The 19901-nt window shown below is 42.5% G+C and overlaps 1 protein-coding gene across 1 annotated transcript in view; it reads right to left on the reverse strand.

Annotated features, from left to right (window-relative positions):
* SLC6A5 (solute carrier family 6 member 5) overlaps positions 1–18901 on the reverse strand; it is a 29022-nt gene extending 10121 nt beyond the window's left edge. Inside the window, exons 1-10 of the mRNA XM_075092601.1 lie at positions 18778–18901; positions 18297–18470; positions 17135–17276; positions 16585–16717; positions 14345–14479; positions 12011–12114; positions 9352–9476; positions 4047–4159; positions 3630–3761; positions 2601–2700 (exon numbers count right to left, since the gene is read on the reverse strand). Coding sequence (XP_074948702.1) covers positions 2601–2700; positions 3630–3761; positions 4047–4159; positions 9352–9476; positions 12011–12114; positions 14345–14479; positions 16585–16717; positions 17135–17276; positions 18297–18470; positions 18778–18886 — 1267 coding nt within the window. The 5' untranslated portion in view covers positions 18887–18901. The remainder of the gene's footprint in view (positions 1–2600; positions 2701–3629; positions 3762–4046; positions 4160–9351; positions 9477–12010; positions 12115–14344; positions 14480–16584; positions 16718–17134; positions 17277–18296; positions 18471–18777) is intronic.
* Positions 18902–19901: the final 1000 nt, after the last annotated feature.

A 19901-nucleotide genomic window follows, 5' to 3' on the forward strand; every position in this document is an offset into this window, starting at 1 on the left:
AGCTTCACTTGTATTTACAACATGCAAATCACAAATATACAAGCTGTATTCCTATGAGCAGGCCTTAAAAAGTATCTTTAATGCAACAGAAGTAGCTATAATAAATTAGTCAAGCAGATAATGATTGTAAAGTAAATCTTGCTTTCTTCGTGCTGAAAAACTGGAAGCTCTTCAGCCTAGCAAAAGGTTAATTCCAGGGAATAATCTTTGAAATAGTTTATATCAAAAGCTTTACTAACATCTGTTTATTAACAAGCAGTTGGTACAGAAAGCACGGAAAGAATGATTTGTAATCAGCAGATCTTTCCAAGTCTGATTACAGTAAAGTAACACATAACTAAAAAAAAAGTTGTCCTCTATTCAAGTTCTTCCTGTGCAGCACTATAACTATTTCTGTATCATTTTATGGTTTTCATAAAAGTCAGTGTTTTAGGGGATACTGAATTTGTTGGGCAGAGCAGGCACCTGCCAGAGCGATTTTGCTTACAAGCCTAATAAAATGTTCCACAAAGGCAGTTTTGTAGTGCTTCTGCCACACAGCGTTCAGAGGAGGAACAGAGCCAGTATTTGCTCTGTGAAGTATTTACCTTCACCCTTATTTAAAAACATACAGAACAAAGAAAATTCTATGGATTTAAGTAGTTTGGGAGGTTATTTAAAAATACCCTAAGCAAGGAATTTTTATCTTGAACACTGATGGCAATGGCTTTAAAGGGGGCAATGTTTTTGGCACAGACCAGGTGATGCTGTGGCTACTGCTGGCCAGGAAGAGTGACAACATCTAGTGCTTTAGCACAACATTGTTCGGGCATGCTCTCAGCTAGCAGATGAGGGAGAAGGGGAAAAAAACCCAGCAAACCGTTTACTCTTCTCAAGCATTCCTACTCACCATCTCTTATGGAACTGTAGTGATTTTAAGAAAGCTGGGAAATTGGTCAGTACGATAACTAGATGCTGAAGTCTCAGATGGCGTGTACCTGGTGGTGTCCCCACAGGAATGGGTAAATGCTAAACCAGGTGCTAACTGGAAGGAGGGGATGGGCAAGCCTCGCATGTCTTCAGGGAAACTGAAGCACAGAGCAATGGCACAACTTGCCAGCATTGATTTTCAAACCAGGAGTTCTGCTAAATAATCCCCAAAATCTGCCTCTGGACTGGACTTCAGGAGATATCTCAAAGTATTACACTCGGGTTCTTTGAGAAGACTGGTTGGCTGTAAAGCTGATAGCCATTAGCAACAGCATTTCACTCACAGAGATTACAATTCTAAGCCAACTCTAACTAAAATACTTACATTTCAGGGATGTAAGAAACAACAAGCATTTTGATCAACCAAAACGTGATCGGTGTAAATCAACTTTTCTCTCGGTGTTTTAACTTTTTCCATTGTCTACTGTAGCATTTCCTCACTAGGTCGTATCTGACTCAGCTTACAAACCACTCAAGCCTGCTCAGTGGATTGGATGTCAGTGGAGATAAAATACGCTTCTGTATTTCCATGAAATTAAAGAAGACAAGGAAGAACTGACTCCTTGTCCTGTCTGTAACATTTATTTCTCAAGCAAGAGCGACAAATTTTGCATGTTTTGAATTATGGATTTTTTTTAATGCATTTGCATTACAGAGAGGAACCCCCTGAATGTAGGTAGATCTAAGTATCCTGCGTGCAGGACTAGAGCCCAAGATCATGCTGCTAAAACACACCTTCAACAGATCATCTCAGGATCGTTTCTGTCTAGCTGATAGAAATTATATAATTCAATCCTGTCCACAGAACAGGGGAAACAGCCTTATCATTGCTGCCCTTAACACTGAGATTCAGATATTCCTTTGCTTTTGAAGACAAGTCTTAAGTGGCACCACCACACTCCAGACATAAATTAATCGCGTTATGCAGGGAGACCTTCACATTTCCTACTACAACCATCTGAGATCACACATTTCCAAGAATCAATCTCCTGAAAGCACTGGACAAGTTTGGGAGCAAATCACTGGCTAGTATCAATTGCCTTAGCTATAGTAGCACCAAGGTAATTGCACTGCTTTATACTACCTGAGGATCTTCCTCCTAATTTAGTGTACATCAACATGGATAGATATAACTGATGTTGCCACTTTGCATAACTCTGAGTAGCTGCAGAGTCTTGATTCTGTGTTACAGACAGATGAGCTGAAGGGAAGGCTGGATCCGTACATGGAAAATGAATCCTTCAAAAGTTGTTAAATGCAAAGATACCACCTCTGGCTCAGGAATTCTCTGAGCCTAAAAATGTTGGAGAGTGAAAGACCCCCTGGAAGAGTGTCACTAAATGCTTGGTCTATTCTTATACTCATCTCCATGCACTGGCTTTAAGCTACTGGTGGAAAAGGGACATGAGACAGATGAAAGTCTTTTGAATACATGTATTTAAAGGCACCCTATAGTAATGAAGTCCCATTATGCTTCCATTCAAAATAAGAAAATTCTGAGGCTTTATTAAAAAAAATAATTAAAATAAAGTGTTTCTCCTTTCCTTAAGAGTTTCATGTTACCAGCTACTTTACCATATGCTAAAATGTTGCTTTGGCCCAGGCTGTCCAGTAACAGTATTTTTTCTTACCATATATATAGGAAACTCCAACAAGCTCGAAGATGGCAATGATGACAAGAGAATAAGAAGCTGCGTAAGTGTCCACAAGCTGTAACATATACATTCCCCCCTAAAGAAAAAAAGGATAAAAGATCATATATAGCTGGTGTCCATTCTGTGTCACAATCCTAACTGGCACTAAGGTAGGCAAAAGGGACAGGAGAAGGACCCAGGACCCTCTCTCCCAAGTAAGCATCCAAACATTGGCCGGGCACAGGCTCATGCTGCACTATAGTTTCTTCCTTCTAGCTGAACGAATATCAGATCCAACAAGAAAAAAAGCAGAGGGTACACTTGAGTCTGGTAGCTAACTCAGCTCGGGAAAACGTTGCTTTCAGGCCTTTCAGATTAAGGACTGAGCTGTGGCCAGACTTTCCACAGCAGCAGTGTCCTGAACCACTTAATATTACAGCCAAAGCAAAATCACCACTGGAACCAGGAATACTGTAATAATGAGTCCCATTCATCTCTCTGGAAAGGATATAATGCCCTACCTTCAGGGCAGAGGTTAAGCAGTATAATTCAAGGGAGGGAAGGCCTGAATCCATCCTAGGCTTTTGAATAGCAAAGTTGGGCTGATAGGTGATGGGGTGAGAGGAAAGAAAGAAAGAGGCGGGGGAAGGATGAATAGTAAGATAAATTTTGTGCAGCTTCTCTTGAAATTGTCGGGAGTTTATAATGTTGAAGGAATTAGCAGAAAAAAGGCACTGAAGACTATCAACGGTAGACGAGAATTTCATTATTATCTCCACAGTTTGCCAAGACTATCAGTATATAGCTAGTCTGAAATTTTAGTAGTCTGATTCTCAGAAGGATTTGAACAGCCAAGTCTTTTAAATCTACCTCAGTCAGAGCACCCATAAAAAAAGAAAAACCCGCTTGGTGCCTTCGCGCATGCGGCAGAATTCAGCTTAATCTTTTGCAACTTGCACAGGAGGAGAATGGCCACCAGAGGGGGAACTGGGGACAGACAGTGATGCTCGAAGACAACATTATTACCTGAGTGATCATAGGAAATCCCATGATGAAAAAGGAGATGCAGCACCCAAGAGTGAACAGTGCCTTGTGCGTACGTAAGTATTTGGGGAACTCATCTGAAACAGAGGTCACTATAGTCTCGATAGTGGCAAACTGAAAAACAAAATAAAAGGGTTCATTTCAGTGCACACCATGTACACAAAGCAATCCAACTGGATATAATGGAATATAAGGCTATTTTGAACCCTAGGTGTTAAATGCTCAGATGTCAACACCAAAGCTTCACCCAAATGATTTCAGCATTGGTGGCCTTACTTCATTCCTCTTTTTGGAAAGCAGTTCACTGACCACATGGAAAATAGCAACTAATCTCATGGTGCCCCAGACAAATCAATAGGAAAAGCAAGAGGAGAAGAATGGGAAACAAAAGCAGTTTACCATAGTGTCCAATCCAAGTGTCAGAAGCATCAAAAAGAATATTATAGCCCAGAACGGAGAGAGGGGAAGCCTAGTTAAGGCTTCTGGGTAAACCACGAAAGCAATTCCAGGACCTAGAAATTAGAAAAATAAAGGCTGTGATACCTTGCATTGCATTAACATTGTCGACTGAATGGGAAAGAGGGAGATATAAAGAGTCATGTTTCAAAGTATAATACAATATTACTTTGCCTGATAGAAGTAAAAAAGGTCAGATTCAGTCTCTCTTATTTACAGAAAGATTTGACCATTGCAGAATTTAACCTCACATGATTAATTTCTATTTTGGCTATACGTTTCACAACACTCATACACTCCTACTTTCCCAGCTGCATACTACATATTTAACCAGTGTACTAATATACTGACCCAAATATGAAAGATAAATAAAAATTGTGTACTGCAGCTATGCTTCTTTCCTGCTCTGTGATCACACTCCTACTGCTGTCCCCGCCAGTTAGCAACCCAGCCTTAGGTCAACGTAGCAATCATCCACACCACAGTACTACAAGGGTGAACGGAAAAGCAAATACTCTTCTCTAACTCATCAGCACACAGTCAAATGAGGAGGAAAGAACATGACAAATGCACAGAGCTGATACCAGACACAATGTAATATCTACCATAAATCTAAAGAAATCCACAAGAAATTCTGAAAAAAGGCACAGCAGAAAAAATAAGTAGGTTAGGGTCTTTTAAAGTCTTAACCAGGAATTTTCCTTTCTCTGTTGGTTTGATATCTTGGGCTATAAAATTGACTGTGAAGAAAAAATATTTTTACAAGTATGCTTAGATTTGCCTGGGAGACAAGGCTGCAGGAATGTGGTGGTGGCATTACAGTACATGGCACTTCTCTGTTTCTCCCAGCAAAAGCAGTGCCCACTTCAAATGCTCGAAAGGATGTTTCCTGTCAGGAGAGATACAGATGAGAGCCAAGTTGTACAGATGCCATGACCCATGCCATGAGAAGGGGCTCCAAACTCACTCTCGTCCTGCCCATTTCTAATCTAGGTTATTGCATCCCACTTCCTACGGCTCCCCACGCTGTTTCTGTTCAAAAGAGAACTGATGCTTTGTCACATACTGAGAAAAACAGTTTTAGCCGCATGCGAAATTATCTCCGCAGCCAACCTGTGAAGTGTTTGGAGTTCCTTCTGAACAAAAGACAAATATGAAAGTTAACAACGCGGTAAAAAAATAACACTGTACATGACTCAGAAAGTGCTGCTGCCTTTAAAATGTGTTGCAGAAAAACAGCTTTTTGGAATAGGAAGGTGCATGTAGAACTACTGTGTATTCACAAACACGTGCTTTTGTCTCTTGATTAAAGGTTTCTTCTTGACTATTAGACAGAAGGGCTCTGTTTGCACTAGCTTCCTGCATGTAGAAGTTTAATTAAGTCTCAGAATAATGAGTTCCCATTAGTCACAATTTTAGGAGAAGTTTAATTATAGAATATGAAGTGCACATCTCTCCTCCTCAGCCCTTTGTAACTCTCTGAGGTATCACGTGCCATGGAGCATCCAGGCACAGGTAAATGGACGCAGAGAGGCTGGCTCCCATCCTCTCCGTCTTTGGAGATTTAGGCAGATATGAACTCTTTCTAAAGGGCTATTAAAGCCAGGAAAACTCCAAAGGTTTTAAGTGTTGTAACAAAGAAGTCAAATGACCTTGAACTTTCATTTTAAATTACTACAATTTTTCAGCTGCAGTATGTTCTTAATCAGAGAGTAGAACAAAAATATATTGTCCTGTCTTTCTCTCCATGAAAAGTGTTTTATGTGTTCATCAGGTACATGAGTTTTTTAGCCCAAAAGGAAGATTCTAAATTTAAAAATATTATTTATTTCAGATTAATATTTTAGGAGGAAAAAAAAGAAAAAATATCCATTTCCATTAACAGTTTCATTCAAGGTTTTAAAAACTGGAACGGAGACCATCACCATTTTTGCTATTTTCTCCATCACTGCAAAAAGAAATACAACTTTAGAATAAAAAAAGGTGGACAGGAACAAGGGCTGGCTCTTTTCCCTACTTGCTGAGTCTGCTTTTTAATTCTATTAATTCAATGTGCTAACTCAGTCTGCAGTTACCCCTAATCTTCACTGTCTTCCTACTGTACAGTCTTCTATGAAATTTTGTTTCCCCCTATCACGGAGAGCAGTGAAGCCTCACCTTCATAAAATATTTTTCAATGGCCTAACTGGGCTCCTACAAACACACTGACAGCCCTGCAATAAGATTGTCTTGTGACAGCTTTTTCCCACATCCCCTGGCACAGCTGCTGAAACAGCTGGGAACAGAGAGCTCCAGCCTGTGACTAGTCGCTCACTCAAAGACCACCAACAAGCACTCAACAGAACAGGGCTTGCCATCCCCTGTGCTAAATATTTTGCCGTCTCCAAGGAGATGAACCAGCTGAACAACGCAGTTCCTCCACCATCCCTAACAGCTACGTCTCCCTGTCCCCTCTCTGTCCATCCCTTTGAGCTCTCACTGCAGCTTCACTCAAGCACGGCTTCTTTGACTCTAACTCCTTACAAATCACTTTGGTGAGTACACTGTGGTTTAGATTTTGGGGTTGGTTTCATCTGTTTGCTCCAGGATGGAGGCAAAGTCTAAACTAAAAACATTAATGGAAACATTACTCCTAAACCACCTGGCCTCAAACTGAGTTTTTTCAAACATAATGGTCTAAGCCAGCCAGGAAACGGGGATGAGAATGTAACGTTTCTGTTCCCGCTTAGCTGACTGGCAGACCAAAAAGAGGAGATAAGGTACTGGAGATGAAATTGATATTACATCGGCTTGCAAGTGCAGTATCCCCTACTACTTGACATCAACTAAGACACGGACCTGTTGGGACAGGTCTGGAGATGAGACACAGAAATGCTCCGAGGGCTGGAGCCCCTCTGCTGCGAGGCCGGGCGGGGAGAGCTGGGGTTGTTCAGCCTGGGGAGGAGAAGGCTGCGGGGAGACCTTATTGCGGCCTTTCAGTGCTTAAAGGGGGACTATGGGAAAGATGGGGACAGTCTCTTTAGCAAGGCCTGTTGTGGCAGGACAAGGGGTGATGGTTTTAAACTACAAAAGGGTAGATTCAGACTGGATATAAGGAAGAAATATTTTACAATGAGGGTGGTGAAACACTGGCCCAGGTTGCCCAGAGGGGTGGTCGATGCCCCGTCCCTGGAAACGTTCCAGGTCAGGCTGGACGGGGCTCTGAGCAACCTGACCTAGCTGGGGATGTCCCTGCTCACTGCAGGGGGGTTGGGCTGGATGGGCTCTAAAGGTCCCTCCAACCCAAACCACTCTATGATTCTACTTGCTATGAAGAAACAGTTTGCTGGCTGAGCATCCTATGAAATTCTCCTCTTGGACCCTCTGGCTGAATCCACAGCCCAGTTAGCAGCCCATCCCACCACCGGTCAGCTGGTGCAAGCCCCAGACTAACTCCCTGTGACTGAACTACAGCTCACAAGCTTCCCCTCACCTCAACATCTGGGCTGCCACGTACCAATCAAAGGAGCTTGCAGAAATTGAATGTGACCCAGCACCCTTATTTGCATCTCACTGAGGTCAGAAGTACCACATATTCTGTGGGATTATCCATGTTTCAGTTTACAGATGAGGAATAAGCAAAAGGAAACTAAGAGCCTTTTCTTCTTCTTAACCAGCAGCAAGACCTTGTTCCCTCCTCCGTTGTTCTCCCCCTTTTACCTGTAGTAGCTTGTTTCTAATAAATGATTTGAAACATTAGAGTTCCAAGAAAAGGTGTTTTTCAAGAAAATAATGCTTCATCTGCTTCACTGGCTCTTTTTCCTACAACTACGGAATTTCTGTGTCCTTAGCTCATGTTGTTGGTTTTCCATTTAGCTCCCATAACATGGTTAAGTGCAGATTAATCTTCATACCTAATTTGCGCAGAATTATCTATGACTATTACTGTACTGAAACTATGCAAAGTTGTCTCGATTTCTATCCCCTATTGTCATCTCACTGCTACAATTTCTGAATCACGATTCGCAGTCAGTCAGTCAGGTACCTTACGCTACATCTAGCGCCTTGTGGGATTGAATTTATCCACACAGCAAACCTGTCACAAAAATGTTTAGTGCCCTCACATTGATGCAGACAGTGAGACATGTCACCTATAGAAGCCAGGAATATGCAACCTCCATTTTTTTGACTCTGCTGTCCTCCTATTCAGAGCCTCCTCTCGCTCTGCGCTCTCATGGATTGCAGAGGTTAACATTGGGAACCATCGCCTGGCTCACAGAGGTGCTATTAATCACTTTCCTTCAGTGCTTGGAAATGACCATATCTGTGCTGGACACTGATGCAATACACCTAGCACCCACGTGTGCTCGCAGAAACAGCTATGGAGGGGAATCATAAATACCTATACAAGGTATTACAAAGTTATTAACATTTTGGTTTTTAACACAGTTCAAAATCATCTTAAAGATCTGGAGGTTGGTTGGCTTAGAGGTGCACATTTCACAGGAAATGTACGACTAGACTAAGGTAACAATTATCCCCTCTATGATCCCATCAGATTTTTACAACCCTTCAAACCTCACAGATTCTTACCCCAAAAGCTCCTCCCTTCCTGTCTCCCGCTACTTCATTTCAAAGCGTACATGACAGCACCAATTCTTCCATCAGTCACGCTGTTCTCACTTACATTCAGCTCTGTGAATTATGACCTTTCAGATTCGTAACCACCTCACTTCACTAACCAAACTCTTCTAATCGGTTCTTCAGAAATCTTTTACTCCCCCATGGAGGCAGCTTCTTGCTCCCCACAGTTCAGAAGCTCGATCTACCTCTCACACCATATCTCTCCCAGCCTTACATCATGAAGCCCGCTGTCCTTTCATCCAAGATTCCCACCACCAGGAACACCTTTGACCTTGAAGAACGTTTGACAAACAGCAGCAGAGACAAATGAGAAGACCAGTCACTGCTTCGAGTATGTGAGGGAGACATCTCACCCTACCCCCCCCCCCCCCCCCACCATTTACATAAAGATGCGAAATGAGTCTCAGCCTGTTTCCTTCTCTTACCAAACAAGTGATACGGAGGCTTCAAGTAATATCTTGACTTCCCAGCGTACCTTCTCCCATACAGAAATGCCTACAAATGGTTTACAGATCTACTTCCAGTTTGAAGCCATTATTCCCACCTCCAATGTCAATGTCATCATTAAGAACAGAGCTGAAGGTGTCATCAGGTGCCTAAGTAACGGAACGGCAGCGTACCCTACCTTGGTCTGCCACAGCTTCGATATTCACTTTGAGCTCATTTGCCATGAAGCCAATAACTGAGAAGATAACAAAGCCTGCAAATATACTTGTGGCACTGTTGGTACACGTAACTATCAATGTGTCCCTGAAAAGAAAAAACAAGAAGCCACGTCACCTTGTTGCAATACATGCAAGGGAAGGGTTTGTACACACTTCAGGAATCTCTCTGATGAGCACACACATCCTGCGGGAACACTGATGAAGGTACACTTTTACACTTTTCGGGTATGTTTGGTGCCGATCAGATGACAGAAGTCTTCGCACCATCACTAGTAATCAGCTGCGCAAGTTTCCATCACCCACGTGCCACGTAGGAAACCACAGGCCACGCAGGAGGATAAGCATTTCCGCTCTTGGCCTTTCCGAAGACGGTAGCAATGACGACGTGATTTGAAACGCAGTGTTTTACTCTTTGCCTGATGTGGATATCTGCTCACTATATTACATACGGACTAAAGACCATGGTCCAAGTAAGGTGATTTTTGTCCTGTATCTTTCTTGTATTTATACACAGAATTTCAGGGTTAAGCTTTCTGTACCTTGCAGCGCTCACTTAAACACCCGCCCATCTGTAGAAGAATCCCTGGTACAATTTATCCATTGGTGGTGGGGGTGTTAAGGGAATCTCAGGAAGCCCATACCTGAATATCACACTATACTGGGTAAATACATAGGACTTGACAGGAAACCAGTCCTCATGATCCCCATCCATAATTATTACATTCCTGATAGGATTTTTAACTTTTCTTCACAATATGTGTGTCCAGAAGACTTCCCCTTAAACTATGACAACTGAGGAACAAACAAGTTGGCTAGAATTGCTTATCCTTACTGCTCTTTGTTTGTCAGGAACAGAATGAACTACAACCTGAAAAGCTGTCAAGAAATTTCCAGAATCTCTAACAGAGCATCTCTTAATAGGAATGATTAGGTTAATTCTTCAGGTCTACAGAATAATATGACAACGTTCTGTTTGGAATCATCATGTGTTATCTTCGTCCAAAACACAGATAAGTTTTAAGTAAAATATTTTAGGTATGCATTACAAAGTGAAGTTATGTACATTTACTGCAGTTATAGATTATTTAATGACATTTAAAATTAATATGTAACTGAACACTGCAATTTTACCTGCAGTATTAGAATGTAATGAATATAAAAACTGAAAGAGAAAACAGTCATGCTTCGTCTCAGTATTCAAGTTGTGTTGTAAAATTAAAAATATTAGAAGTAACTAAGCTTTTCTCATTATTTCTGCTTCAGTCTCCCATATCCCTCTCTAACATAGGTAACGAATGTATTTAGTATTAGACTTGTAAGATTTTTATACTTCATTACCATGTGTTTCATTCAAAAATGTCATTAAGATTTTCCAAACTCCACAAAACATTGCTAAATGAATGCAGAAAGATATCATGATGCTTCTCCCATTTTTTTGCCCCAACATTCTTAATGTAATTCATTCATCAACAACAAAAAAATAAAATAAAAATCCCCTGTCAAGCATTTTCAAAAATAGGACCCAAAGAATTGCTGGGTCGAAGTTACTGAGCACACAACAGTGTTACATATTCATCCATATTTTAGGATAATTATATTAAATTACTTTTGAATGGTCATAGGAAACATTTTTTTTAAATTCCTTTTTAAAAATCTGGTCCACGTTGCTTTTTAAAGCTAAGTATTTTGTCTACAGTACTCAGAAGCCACGGGATACGGAAGTTCAAATCCCAAGGAGCATGTGCTTTGAAGTCTTGATTCAGGAAAGATTTTCAGCATGCCCTTGGGACAGTCCCTGTGCATGCTGCTGGCTGTCCTGAATCAGCACCTCTGTCATGGCAGGAATCAGTAAAGGCTTGCTTCAGTAGAAACAAGATTAGCTTTAAAGACAATAGAATAGCAGTGAAGCATTCAGCTAATGCCACTTGCTTTTGTTTTTTGCACCTGCAGACATTTATCTGGCAGGCTTTTTGATGAAAAACACTACTATGCCACCAGAAAAATGACTTTTTTCCTTGTAAAAATAACATTCAGGGATTTCAAATAAAAACTATTTTACATTTCACATCCTGAAATAGCTTTGTACATGTAAAAGTGCTATAAGAGTGATTGGAAAGAATAATAGCATTTAGGAGAGATAGGAAACACATGTATAGAAATCGGGTGATAAACTCATGCACGTCTCACGATGGCAAACTTCATCCCGCTCTACACATGGGTTGCTCTTCAGCAGAGGCTGCCAACTGGCACGGTCTCGTACCACTGCTCGCAGCTGCTGACAGCTTCCCAGAGTGCCTTTAAGCCTAAACCTGCTGACTCTGAAAATGAAGAGCCAATAGGGACTATAAGCCTAAGGCTCATCTTGAGACTAGCAGATTAGGGCCTGGGGAGAAGGTAAAGTACACAAAACCAAAAAACATTAAAGAAACAAAGCAAACAAAAAACAAACATGAAAAGAAAAAAAAAGAAAGGGAGACCAAAAAAGAAGGAAAGGGGGGACCAAAAAAAAATGAAAGGAAAAACGAGGAGGTCTTTCAAACCCAATTTCTGCAAGTTGGAAGACGACTGATTTTGGAGAAGACCCGTTTAATAACACCGATGGGTATCACTCTCACGTACCTGTAGCAATTATTATGGAATTTGTTGTAAGAAGAGAGAGTAATTAGACCTCCCCATGCTGCAGAGAGGGAGAAGAAAATCTGAGTGGCAGCGTCCTTCCAAACCTAAGTAAGATGGAGAGGAAATAGCATCGGCTTCAGGAAAGGGTATTAAAAAGATCAATAACGCTGTTAAATGTTACTGTTAGGGGATTAGCACGTAAGTAGTTAAAATGAACTTTAGAGAAATGGATGTCAATCAAACATTTAAAAGCAAAATCCTGCCCATTTGATGAGGAGTACCGTTCTTCTTGGGCCCATATAAAATGACAGTATAACCTTTGCTGTATACGGAAGGCACAAATATTCAAACTATATTGCTTGATACATATACAAGTTCAATTAAATTCAGCAAAGAAAATACAAATCAAGAGGAAAAATCTGCATCGGGTGCTGATGGTTTACGTACCAGTGGTCCTAAATAATACTTTATCTTTGTGATCAAAATAAGAACCTCAGCATTAGTTATGAATGAGATTACATTAAAATTAGGGTAAATTTCTGTCATTAGGTGTACACCAAACAGCAGAGCATAAGTTAGGGCTATTTAGACACCAGGGCCCAGTGTCCTCCCATCAGAAGACAAGATGTGTTCAGCCAAGCCTCTCTTTAAAAAAACTAAACGAAACAAACAACCTTGTTTGTTCTTTAACGAAGTTCTTCGAAGCCCTAAATGCATTTCGATAAAACATCTCTAAATTGCCTGGAATTTCAGAGGAGTTGGGCTTACTTGTCACTCACAAAACGTTCAAAGCGTTGGTATTTCCATTTACAAGCTTTCCCAAAGTCTGATTTTCCACCCAAGTCCTCAGCGCAGAAATGGAGATACATGTACATGCACAGATATATGGGTGGACGTACACACGCGCTAACCAGTTTGAAGATATTACTCAAATGCTACTTTAAAAGTTACCAGCCAGCAAGCAGTCAATCCTTCATCTGGTTGAGTGTAATATACAGCTCTTAATTAATGTTAAAACTGCAAATAAAATTAAAAGCAGAAGCTCGCCTGAATACTACCGAACACTTACCCAGGGTTATAGAGATACTTAGTGTATTCAGCCAGCCCCATTTCGCAAAAGGCATCAGATCTCCTCTCCTTTATTGCATAATGTGGGAACCAAAAATGCTCATATTTAATGCAAAATTAATTTCTGTATTGTTTGCAAAAGATTTAATACTCCCATCACCAAAGGACCAAAACGCCCATTATCACAGAGATATTAAGGAAATTAAGATCTCCACAATTCATCCAGGAAATGGTTTTCAGCTTTAATTATCAGTCTATCAGTGTGATATCACACCGCTATTGATAGAGGAAATCATTTCGGGGGGGTGGGAACCACCCAAAAACCAAACAGAGTAAATTTCCTGAGGCGTTGGTAAAAATCCCTCTTAAATTCCTAAAGAAAAAAGGTCTGGATTGTAACACTCAGCTCAGGCTTCAGTTCAGTCTCCAGATTCCTGCCTCAAGACACTGAAGACCGATACACGGGCACTCACGTGCTATGTCAGGCAAAGAGATGATCCGTGGGGGATTTATGTCTACAGGGACACAAATCCCCGTGTTTTTTGGAACACGTTTTACTGGCTTCATTGCAACAAATGGCTTTTTAGACATCAGCTGAAATCACCTGTAAGGCAGCAGAGATGAAGCTCCATCTCATACAGTCAGTGCTTAAAAAGCAAAGTCAAGTACCAGGTCCCTTAATTCTGCCCTCTCCTACACAGCAAGTAGCCTCGCTTCTTGCAATGCAGGCAGGATAACGATCACAGCTCTTCTGTGTCAGAATGTATGCTACTGGGGAGTTAGATGAGGACATATAATTTCATTTTGTTTAATGTCTCAGAAGCATTACTCAGAACAATCTTTGCTCAGTGAGTAAAACACACCTATTTAGAGCATTTCTGAAGAAATGCAGATAGGTTTATGATGTTACCTATTAAAAGCTTCCTGTGCTTGCTCAAGTCAAGGCAGCATCCATCAGTCACCAGCATATGAAAATCTATGCTTCCTTTTTAATTCCCTATTTTCCAAGTGCACCTACTCAGAGACATTCAGGTGAAATATTCAATGTGACGTAAATACCGTATCTCTAATAATATACATTAAAAAAATGTTACGTGCACACAAATAACAAGCAGCCTTTGCAGCAACACTCCACGTAAGATGAAGAACAGGTTTTCCACAGACGACAATACTGCCTCTGTACACAGAAAATGGTCGCAACAGACACTAAGAAATCTGTATGAATTATTCACCCTAGCAGGTTTCTAAGTGCAATAATAAGCCCACCATAGCATCAATTAGCTTCTCCCACTTTGGTGTGATGAAGTACCAGATTCCAGCTCCAGCTCCAGGTAGAGTTACTCCTCTTATAAGAAGGATGATGAGAACTACATAGGGGAATGTAGCAGTAAAGTACACCACCTGGACAGACCAAAAAAAAAAAAAAAAATTATTGAAAGGGCTTATCTGAGTGTATAAGATGTGGGTGAGTGAAATACAAGTGCTACACTGTTGCCTGAAGAAAGCAGTTACTCAGGCTCAGAGGCAACAGGGTTGTTTCCCAGGAAATCTGAAATCTTACAGCTCTTCTTGCTGCTGGGAGCACGAATGAAATCAATAGCAACAGAGGTAAGAGTTGGGGTTCCAGACAGAGAGGGGAGAAAAAGCACAAAAGAAAGTCTGGGGAGGAAAAGCAGGAATTTATACATGAAAATATCACTTTTGGTCCTTGTTCAGAGTAACACAGCTCAATGGAGACAAAATGAACAACACCATCCAGTACCACATAAAGTTCTGGCTGGTTTTATATATATATATATATATATATATATATATATATTTCTCAGCATTTAACTAAGCTTGAAGAATTTTTATTACTGTTTGTACCTCTTAATAATTCCATATCACCATGAAAATATTTATGGTCACAATGCAGAAAAAAAAAAAAGTCATTGGAACGACCCAGACAGAGCTGATCACCATAATGTCTAAATGCACAACAGAGGTTCTGTGTTTAACGTCTTAATAATTAACTAGTGCAGAGCAGAGCTCGCTCCATGGTCAAATAAAATGGCCAGATTATATATTATTATATTATATATTATATAACCAGTTAAACTGTACACTTTACCCAAAAGCATTTCAAATCCTTTTACGCTTTAACCTCTGAATATTACGGGGACCAGAATCATCTGAGCTGAAGTGACTTTTGAAACTGCTTTCCCAACTTCCTCCTTGCTGTTTCAAGAGACATTTCAAGAAGTTGCCCCAATGAACTGTTGTGCTGTGGGTATGACAGAGATGAGATGCAAACTCATCTATGCGTAAATACAGGTTTTCTATGCCTGACACAAAGGAGTCACTATTTTTCTGGGCCACAGAGGCTCAGTTGAAGAAATACCTATTGCTGCATCCAAACCCAACTTATTCTTCTCTACAACTTCTGTTTCTTGGCTCTGGCCTTTCATGAAATGGTCTTTCCTATCACACTTAGGTAAGGGGGGAAAATCTCAGCTCTCCTGGCCCTCTGAGTCTCTGGATTTTCTGGTAATTCCCACACTACCTCACAACAGACGTCGTCAGCCCTGTGCCCAGCTCTAAAAAAGTCATAGCTATCTCTGCATACCCACTATCTTCATCCCAGAAAATATCTAGTTATTTTGCTCCAGCTTTTTTATCCTTTAAGCCTACTTTTTGTAAAAAAAAGCAAGATTAATGCTCTGTCATCGTCTAACATTTTAACCTGCGTGTTAATTGCACCAGGACTGATGGAGAAGTGTCAGATATTGCATTCCTGCAGGTTTCACAAAAGAAAACCCCACCCAAACCAGTGCTGCTGCAGAAGAAAAAGCTGCCTTTCTCTGTTCAGGCGGCTGCCTGGCCAATTCGTATGCCTGTGCTTCCGTGCCAGCGAGAGGACTTGCTCCCTCTTGACACGGTTGCTAGTTAGGAGGCATGGCAGAAAGCTGCAGATTGGAGGGGCAAGGGAGAGAATGGTACATGCGAGGTCAGAGACGGGGCGAGGAGCTGAGGTACGGCAAGGAGGAGCTTTAGAAAGATGGTACACGAATATTTGGGAAAAGAGGATACACAGTGTCACTGCTCACGCTCCCCACAGACCAATTTACCTTCGGTTCTGATTTTAAAGTATGTTACTTAACATCTTAATTTAGATCACAGTTTCCCTGATTCCAGTGAAATGTGAGGTGATTGCAGAATTTTAATGAATACCACACAGCACAGGGAAGGCTGCCGAAGGCACCTTTTTTTGCCATGTAACTGCTGAGCGCAGCTCGAGGGCTCTTTTTAAACTCACTGAGGACTAGGGAAAAAATGCTGAACCTAAACTATCTTTTTATTATGTTTTGGCTAGATGGGAAAACACAGACAGGAAAAGGGCATTTCATTAATACTTAGCCATTTACTGAAAATAATTTTCACTAATCCACTGACTTATACAAGAGTGTGATTCCCCAAAGCAGCACGCTGCTTTCTCACAAGTGTAAAATCACAAATATTTTTCTTACTTTTCCTGATGACTTGATTCCTTTAGCAAGGGAGGCGTATACAATCACCCAAGCTAGGAAAAGAGATAGTGCCAAGGGCCATCTAATCTCACCAGGATATTCAATCCCTGCTGAAATCTTCAATACAAAGTACCTAAGAATAAAGAAAGAAATTTTTTAAAAAATTAAAAGGAAAAAAATTAATGAGAGCAACCGCAGGCAGTAATTCAGTGCAAATTCCTACAGTGCTTTGTTTTGCTTCAGCGTTCTCAGCGGTTCCTCCAGAAGGTTCCAGTGATTCTCACCGTGTATTATTTTATTTATCTGCATTGCAGTAGTAGATAGAAAAGCCAGGAGCAGGCCAACCCCCCCAGCTGTACTAAGCACCACAGGAACGGAACACAAATAATCCAGCTTTTGAAATTTAGCTTTCATCATTCCTACACATAAAAAACAGGTATCATTTGCTGTCCTTAACTGTCGTATTGCTAGTCTTCCCAACAGTGATTGGTGGTCTGTTACAGTGGATTTTAGAGAAAGATTGACATCTCTAAACAAAGGAGGATCTTACTTGAAGTATTCCTCACTGCCACTGACAAACGTTTTGTTTCCTTCACTGGTGAAGTTAACCATAGTCAAGTTTGGATAGGCACTCATACAGAAAGTAGAGTTCTTGATTTGTATTTTTGGGTGGTCACCAATAATGCAGGAATCTGGGAAGAAAAGAAAACAAAGAAAATAACTTGTCTATATTATTTTTTTCAGGTTGGGTGTAAAATGACAACAAAAAAGCATTAGATCACACACAGCTTGACTTTTGTTCTGTGTTAGATTTTGACGCTGTGAGGAACGCCTCGCTTACAGAAGCCATAAAGGTCTGAGCGTGCAATGCTTTAAAATATGGCATGAACTTCCCCTTTTATCCCAAATGTTTAAGGCGTGAAAGAGTCAGAGGAAGGCAAGGACTTCACTCGTATGCAGCCCCGGGCCGGGATTCAGGAGCGCTGAGGGGGTCCCGGGGAGCCCCGGCCCCCAGCCCCCGGGGCAAGGCGGGGGGGAGAGGGGAGCCACCCCCCGCTGCCAGTGCGGCCCCTCTGCTGGCAACCCTTCCCGGAGGGCACTCCCTCGGTTTGATTTTCCTATTTTTCAGGTCGTTGCATGGTTTGGACGGTTTGCAAGAAGGGGTTTCAGGTTGGGGGGGGGGGGGGGGGGGCTGTTCCTCTTTTTTTTTTTGTTTGATTTGGGGTTTGTTTTGTTTGTGTTTGTGGGGTGTTTTGTTTTGTTTGGGGTTTTTTTTTGTGTGTGTGTTTTGTTGTTGTTGTTAAAAATCAGCCTCGCTAAAGCCCAAGGAGTTGCTTTTAACAGAAACCAGGGGCTGCTGGCTATAGCATTTGGTCTGTGCTTTCTCCCTACCCAGTTTTCACAAAAAAAAAAAAAAGTTGGGCTTTTTTTTCAACATTATACTTGAAAACCCCATTTATCCTTGATGAGGAAAAATTTAAATAAGAGGGGGAAGGGTCCATATGATGCAAATCACTTCAAAGTGACTTGAGAAGCGACAGTTCCTGCGCTGGGAGCCTCGCCCGGCCACCGCCAGCCGCAGTCTGTGCCCGCATCTCCCAGGGGCGCAGCTGAGCCGGAGAAAGCTCTGGAAACCCACCAGGGCCACGAAGAAGGAAAGAAAAATAAATTTTTTTTCTTTCAAAAAAAAAAAAAAGCACGTCCCAACTTACCTAACAAGAGTTTGTTTTTATCTTTACAGTCCGGCGTGTTCCATGGGTTGTTACAGGAGGCCCAAGGGAGCACAGGTACAAAGGACGCAAAAAGGTAGAAAAGTGTGTAGCACAGGATAATATTGTAATATATGGCTATCAGAACCGAGATGATCAGCATTGCGATGCCACAGCCTGAGGGAAAAGAGGGGGAGAGAGGAGAATCAGGGGGGGCGGTCCCGGGCGGAGGAGGGGGGCAGCAAAGCAACGGCTGGGGCCGGTGCAGGGCGCATCCCCCGCCGCCACCGCGCAAGTTGCGCGCTCAGAGCCGCCCGCGGGGCGCCGGGCCACCAGCGGAGAAGCCAGCCTGTAGCATGCGGCTGCGCGGCTGCGGACGGGCCGCGGAGCGGGGGGGAGCGCAGGGCGGCGGTGCTTGAAGCCATGCAGGAGGGAGGGTGCAGGTCATGCTCCCCAAAACCGGGCCGGCTCCTGCTCCGCTCACCTTGCAAGGCGGGGATGGCTTTCCAGACCGAGACGGGCCCCTGACTAGCAAACTGCCCCAGGGAGACTTCCAGGAAGAAAATGGGGATCCCGGCTAGAGCCAACATCATCAAATAGGGGATGAGAAACGCACCTTCGGGGGGAGGAGGGGGAGAAAAGAGAGAACAACCTGAATCATCGCGCGGGGGGGGGGGGGGGGGGGGCCGGGATGCGGAGGGGCCGCTCCGCGGATCACAGCGGGGGGAATTGCTCTCCCTCCGCAGGCCGGTGCGGAGAGCCCCGCGCAACCTCCAGGACCGCAGCGCCCCCCCCGGGGGGGGGCTGCGGGCTGGGACGGGCCGGCCTCGGGTCCGTTTCTGCCCGGGATATCGGGGACAACTTCGTCAGGACCTGCAGCTATTAACATCTCTCTGTTTGTTATCGATTCCCGGTGCCTTGACGGGGGGGAGCAGCCTTCTGCACCTCCAGCATTTGCTCTAGGCAGTATTTATTGATAAATGAGTATTTCACCACCTCGCACTTAAAAGTTCTTAGGTGTAAAAAAGAAAAAAACTTTAAAGTTTATATTTTTTTTAAAGAACGATTTTTTGTTTTAAGTGGCTAATTCTCGCACATTAAACAGCTCTTACAGCCCCCGCACGTCTGTTTTCAGAGCTCGCAGCCCCAGCATCCCCCGCCGACAGTCCTGCGCAGGGGGAAGGGGCTACAGCTGCAGAGGGCTGTAGCGGTAACACCCACCGGTCCTCACGTTAACAGCCCTGTTATTCATATATAATATTGTATATATCTGCTATTTAGATATAATATATTAAATAACTTCTTATTCTCCTTGTAAACTATTAACAGCACGACCCTTCTTCCAACTCTTCTCCTCCTTTATCCCGAGCAGCATTCGCTCTATTTCAAACGATTATTTTTCAATCGGGTCACCGAGAGATTTTAAAGAATTTCCCCAAACTTCACGAAATAACCTGAAGTCTCCACTCTGGTTCAAACGCCCCCGCGTGACTTTTCCGCCTCCAAAGTCCTTCGTATCATCCCCTCCTCCCCCCGCCCCACCCGTTGCGGATTCAGACCCAATTGCGTTTAAATTCGGCCAAGTGGGGGGTCCGGTCCCCACCCCGT

The sequence above is a fragment of the Phalacrocorax aristotelis genome, chromosome 5 (assembly GCF_949628215.1).
Source record: "Phalacrocorax aristotelis chromosome 5, bGulAri2.1, whole genome shotgun sequence".
NCBI lineage: Eukaryota > Metazoa > Chordata > Aves > Suliformes > Phalacrocoracidae > Phalacrocorax > Phalacrocorax aristotelis.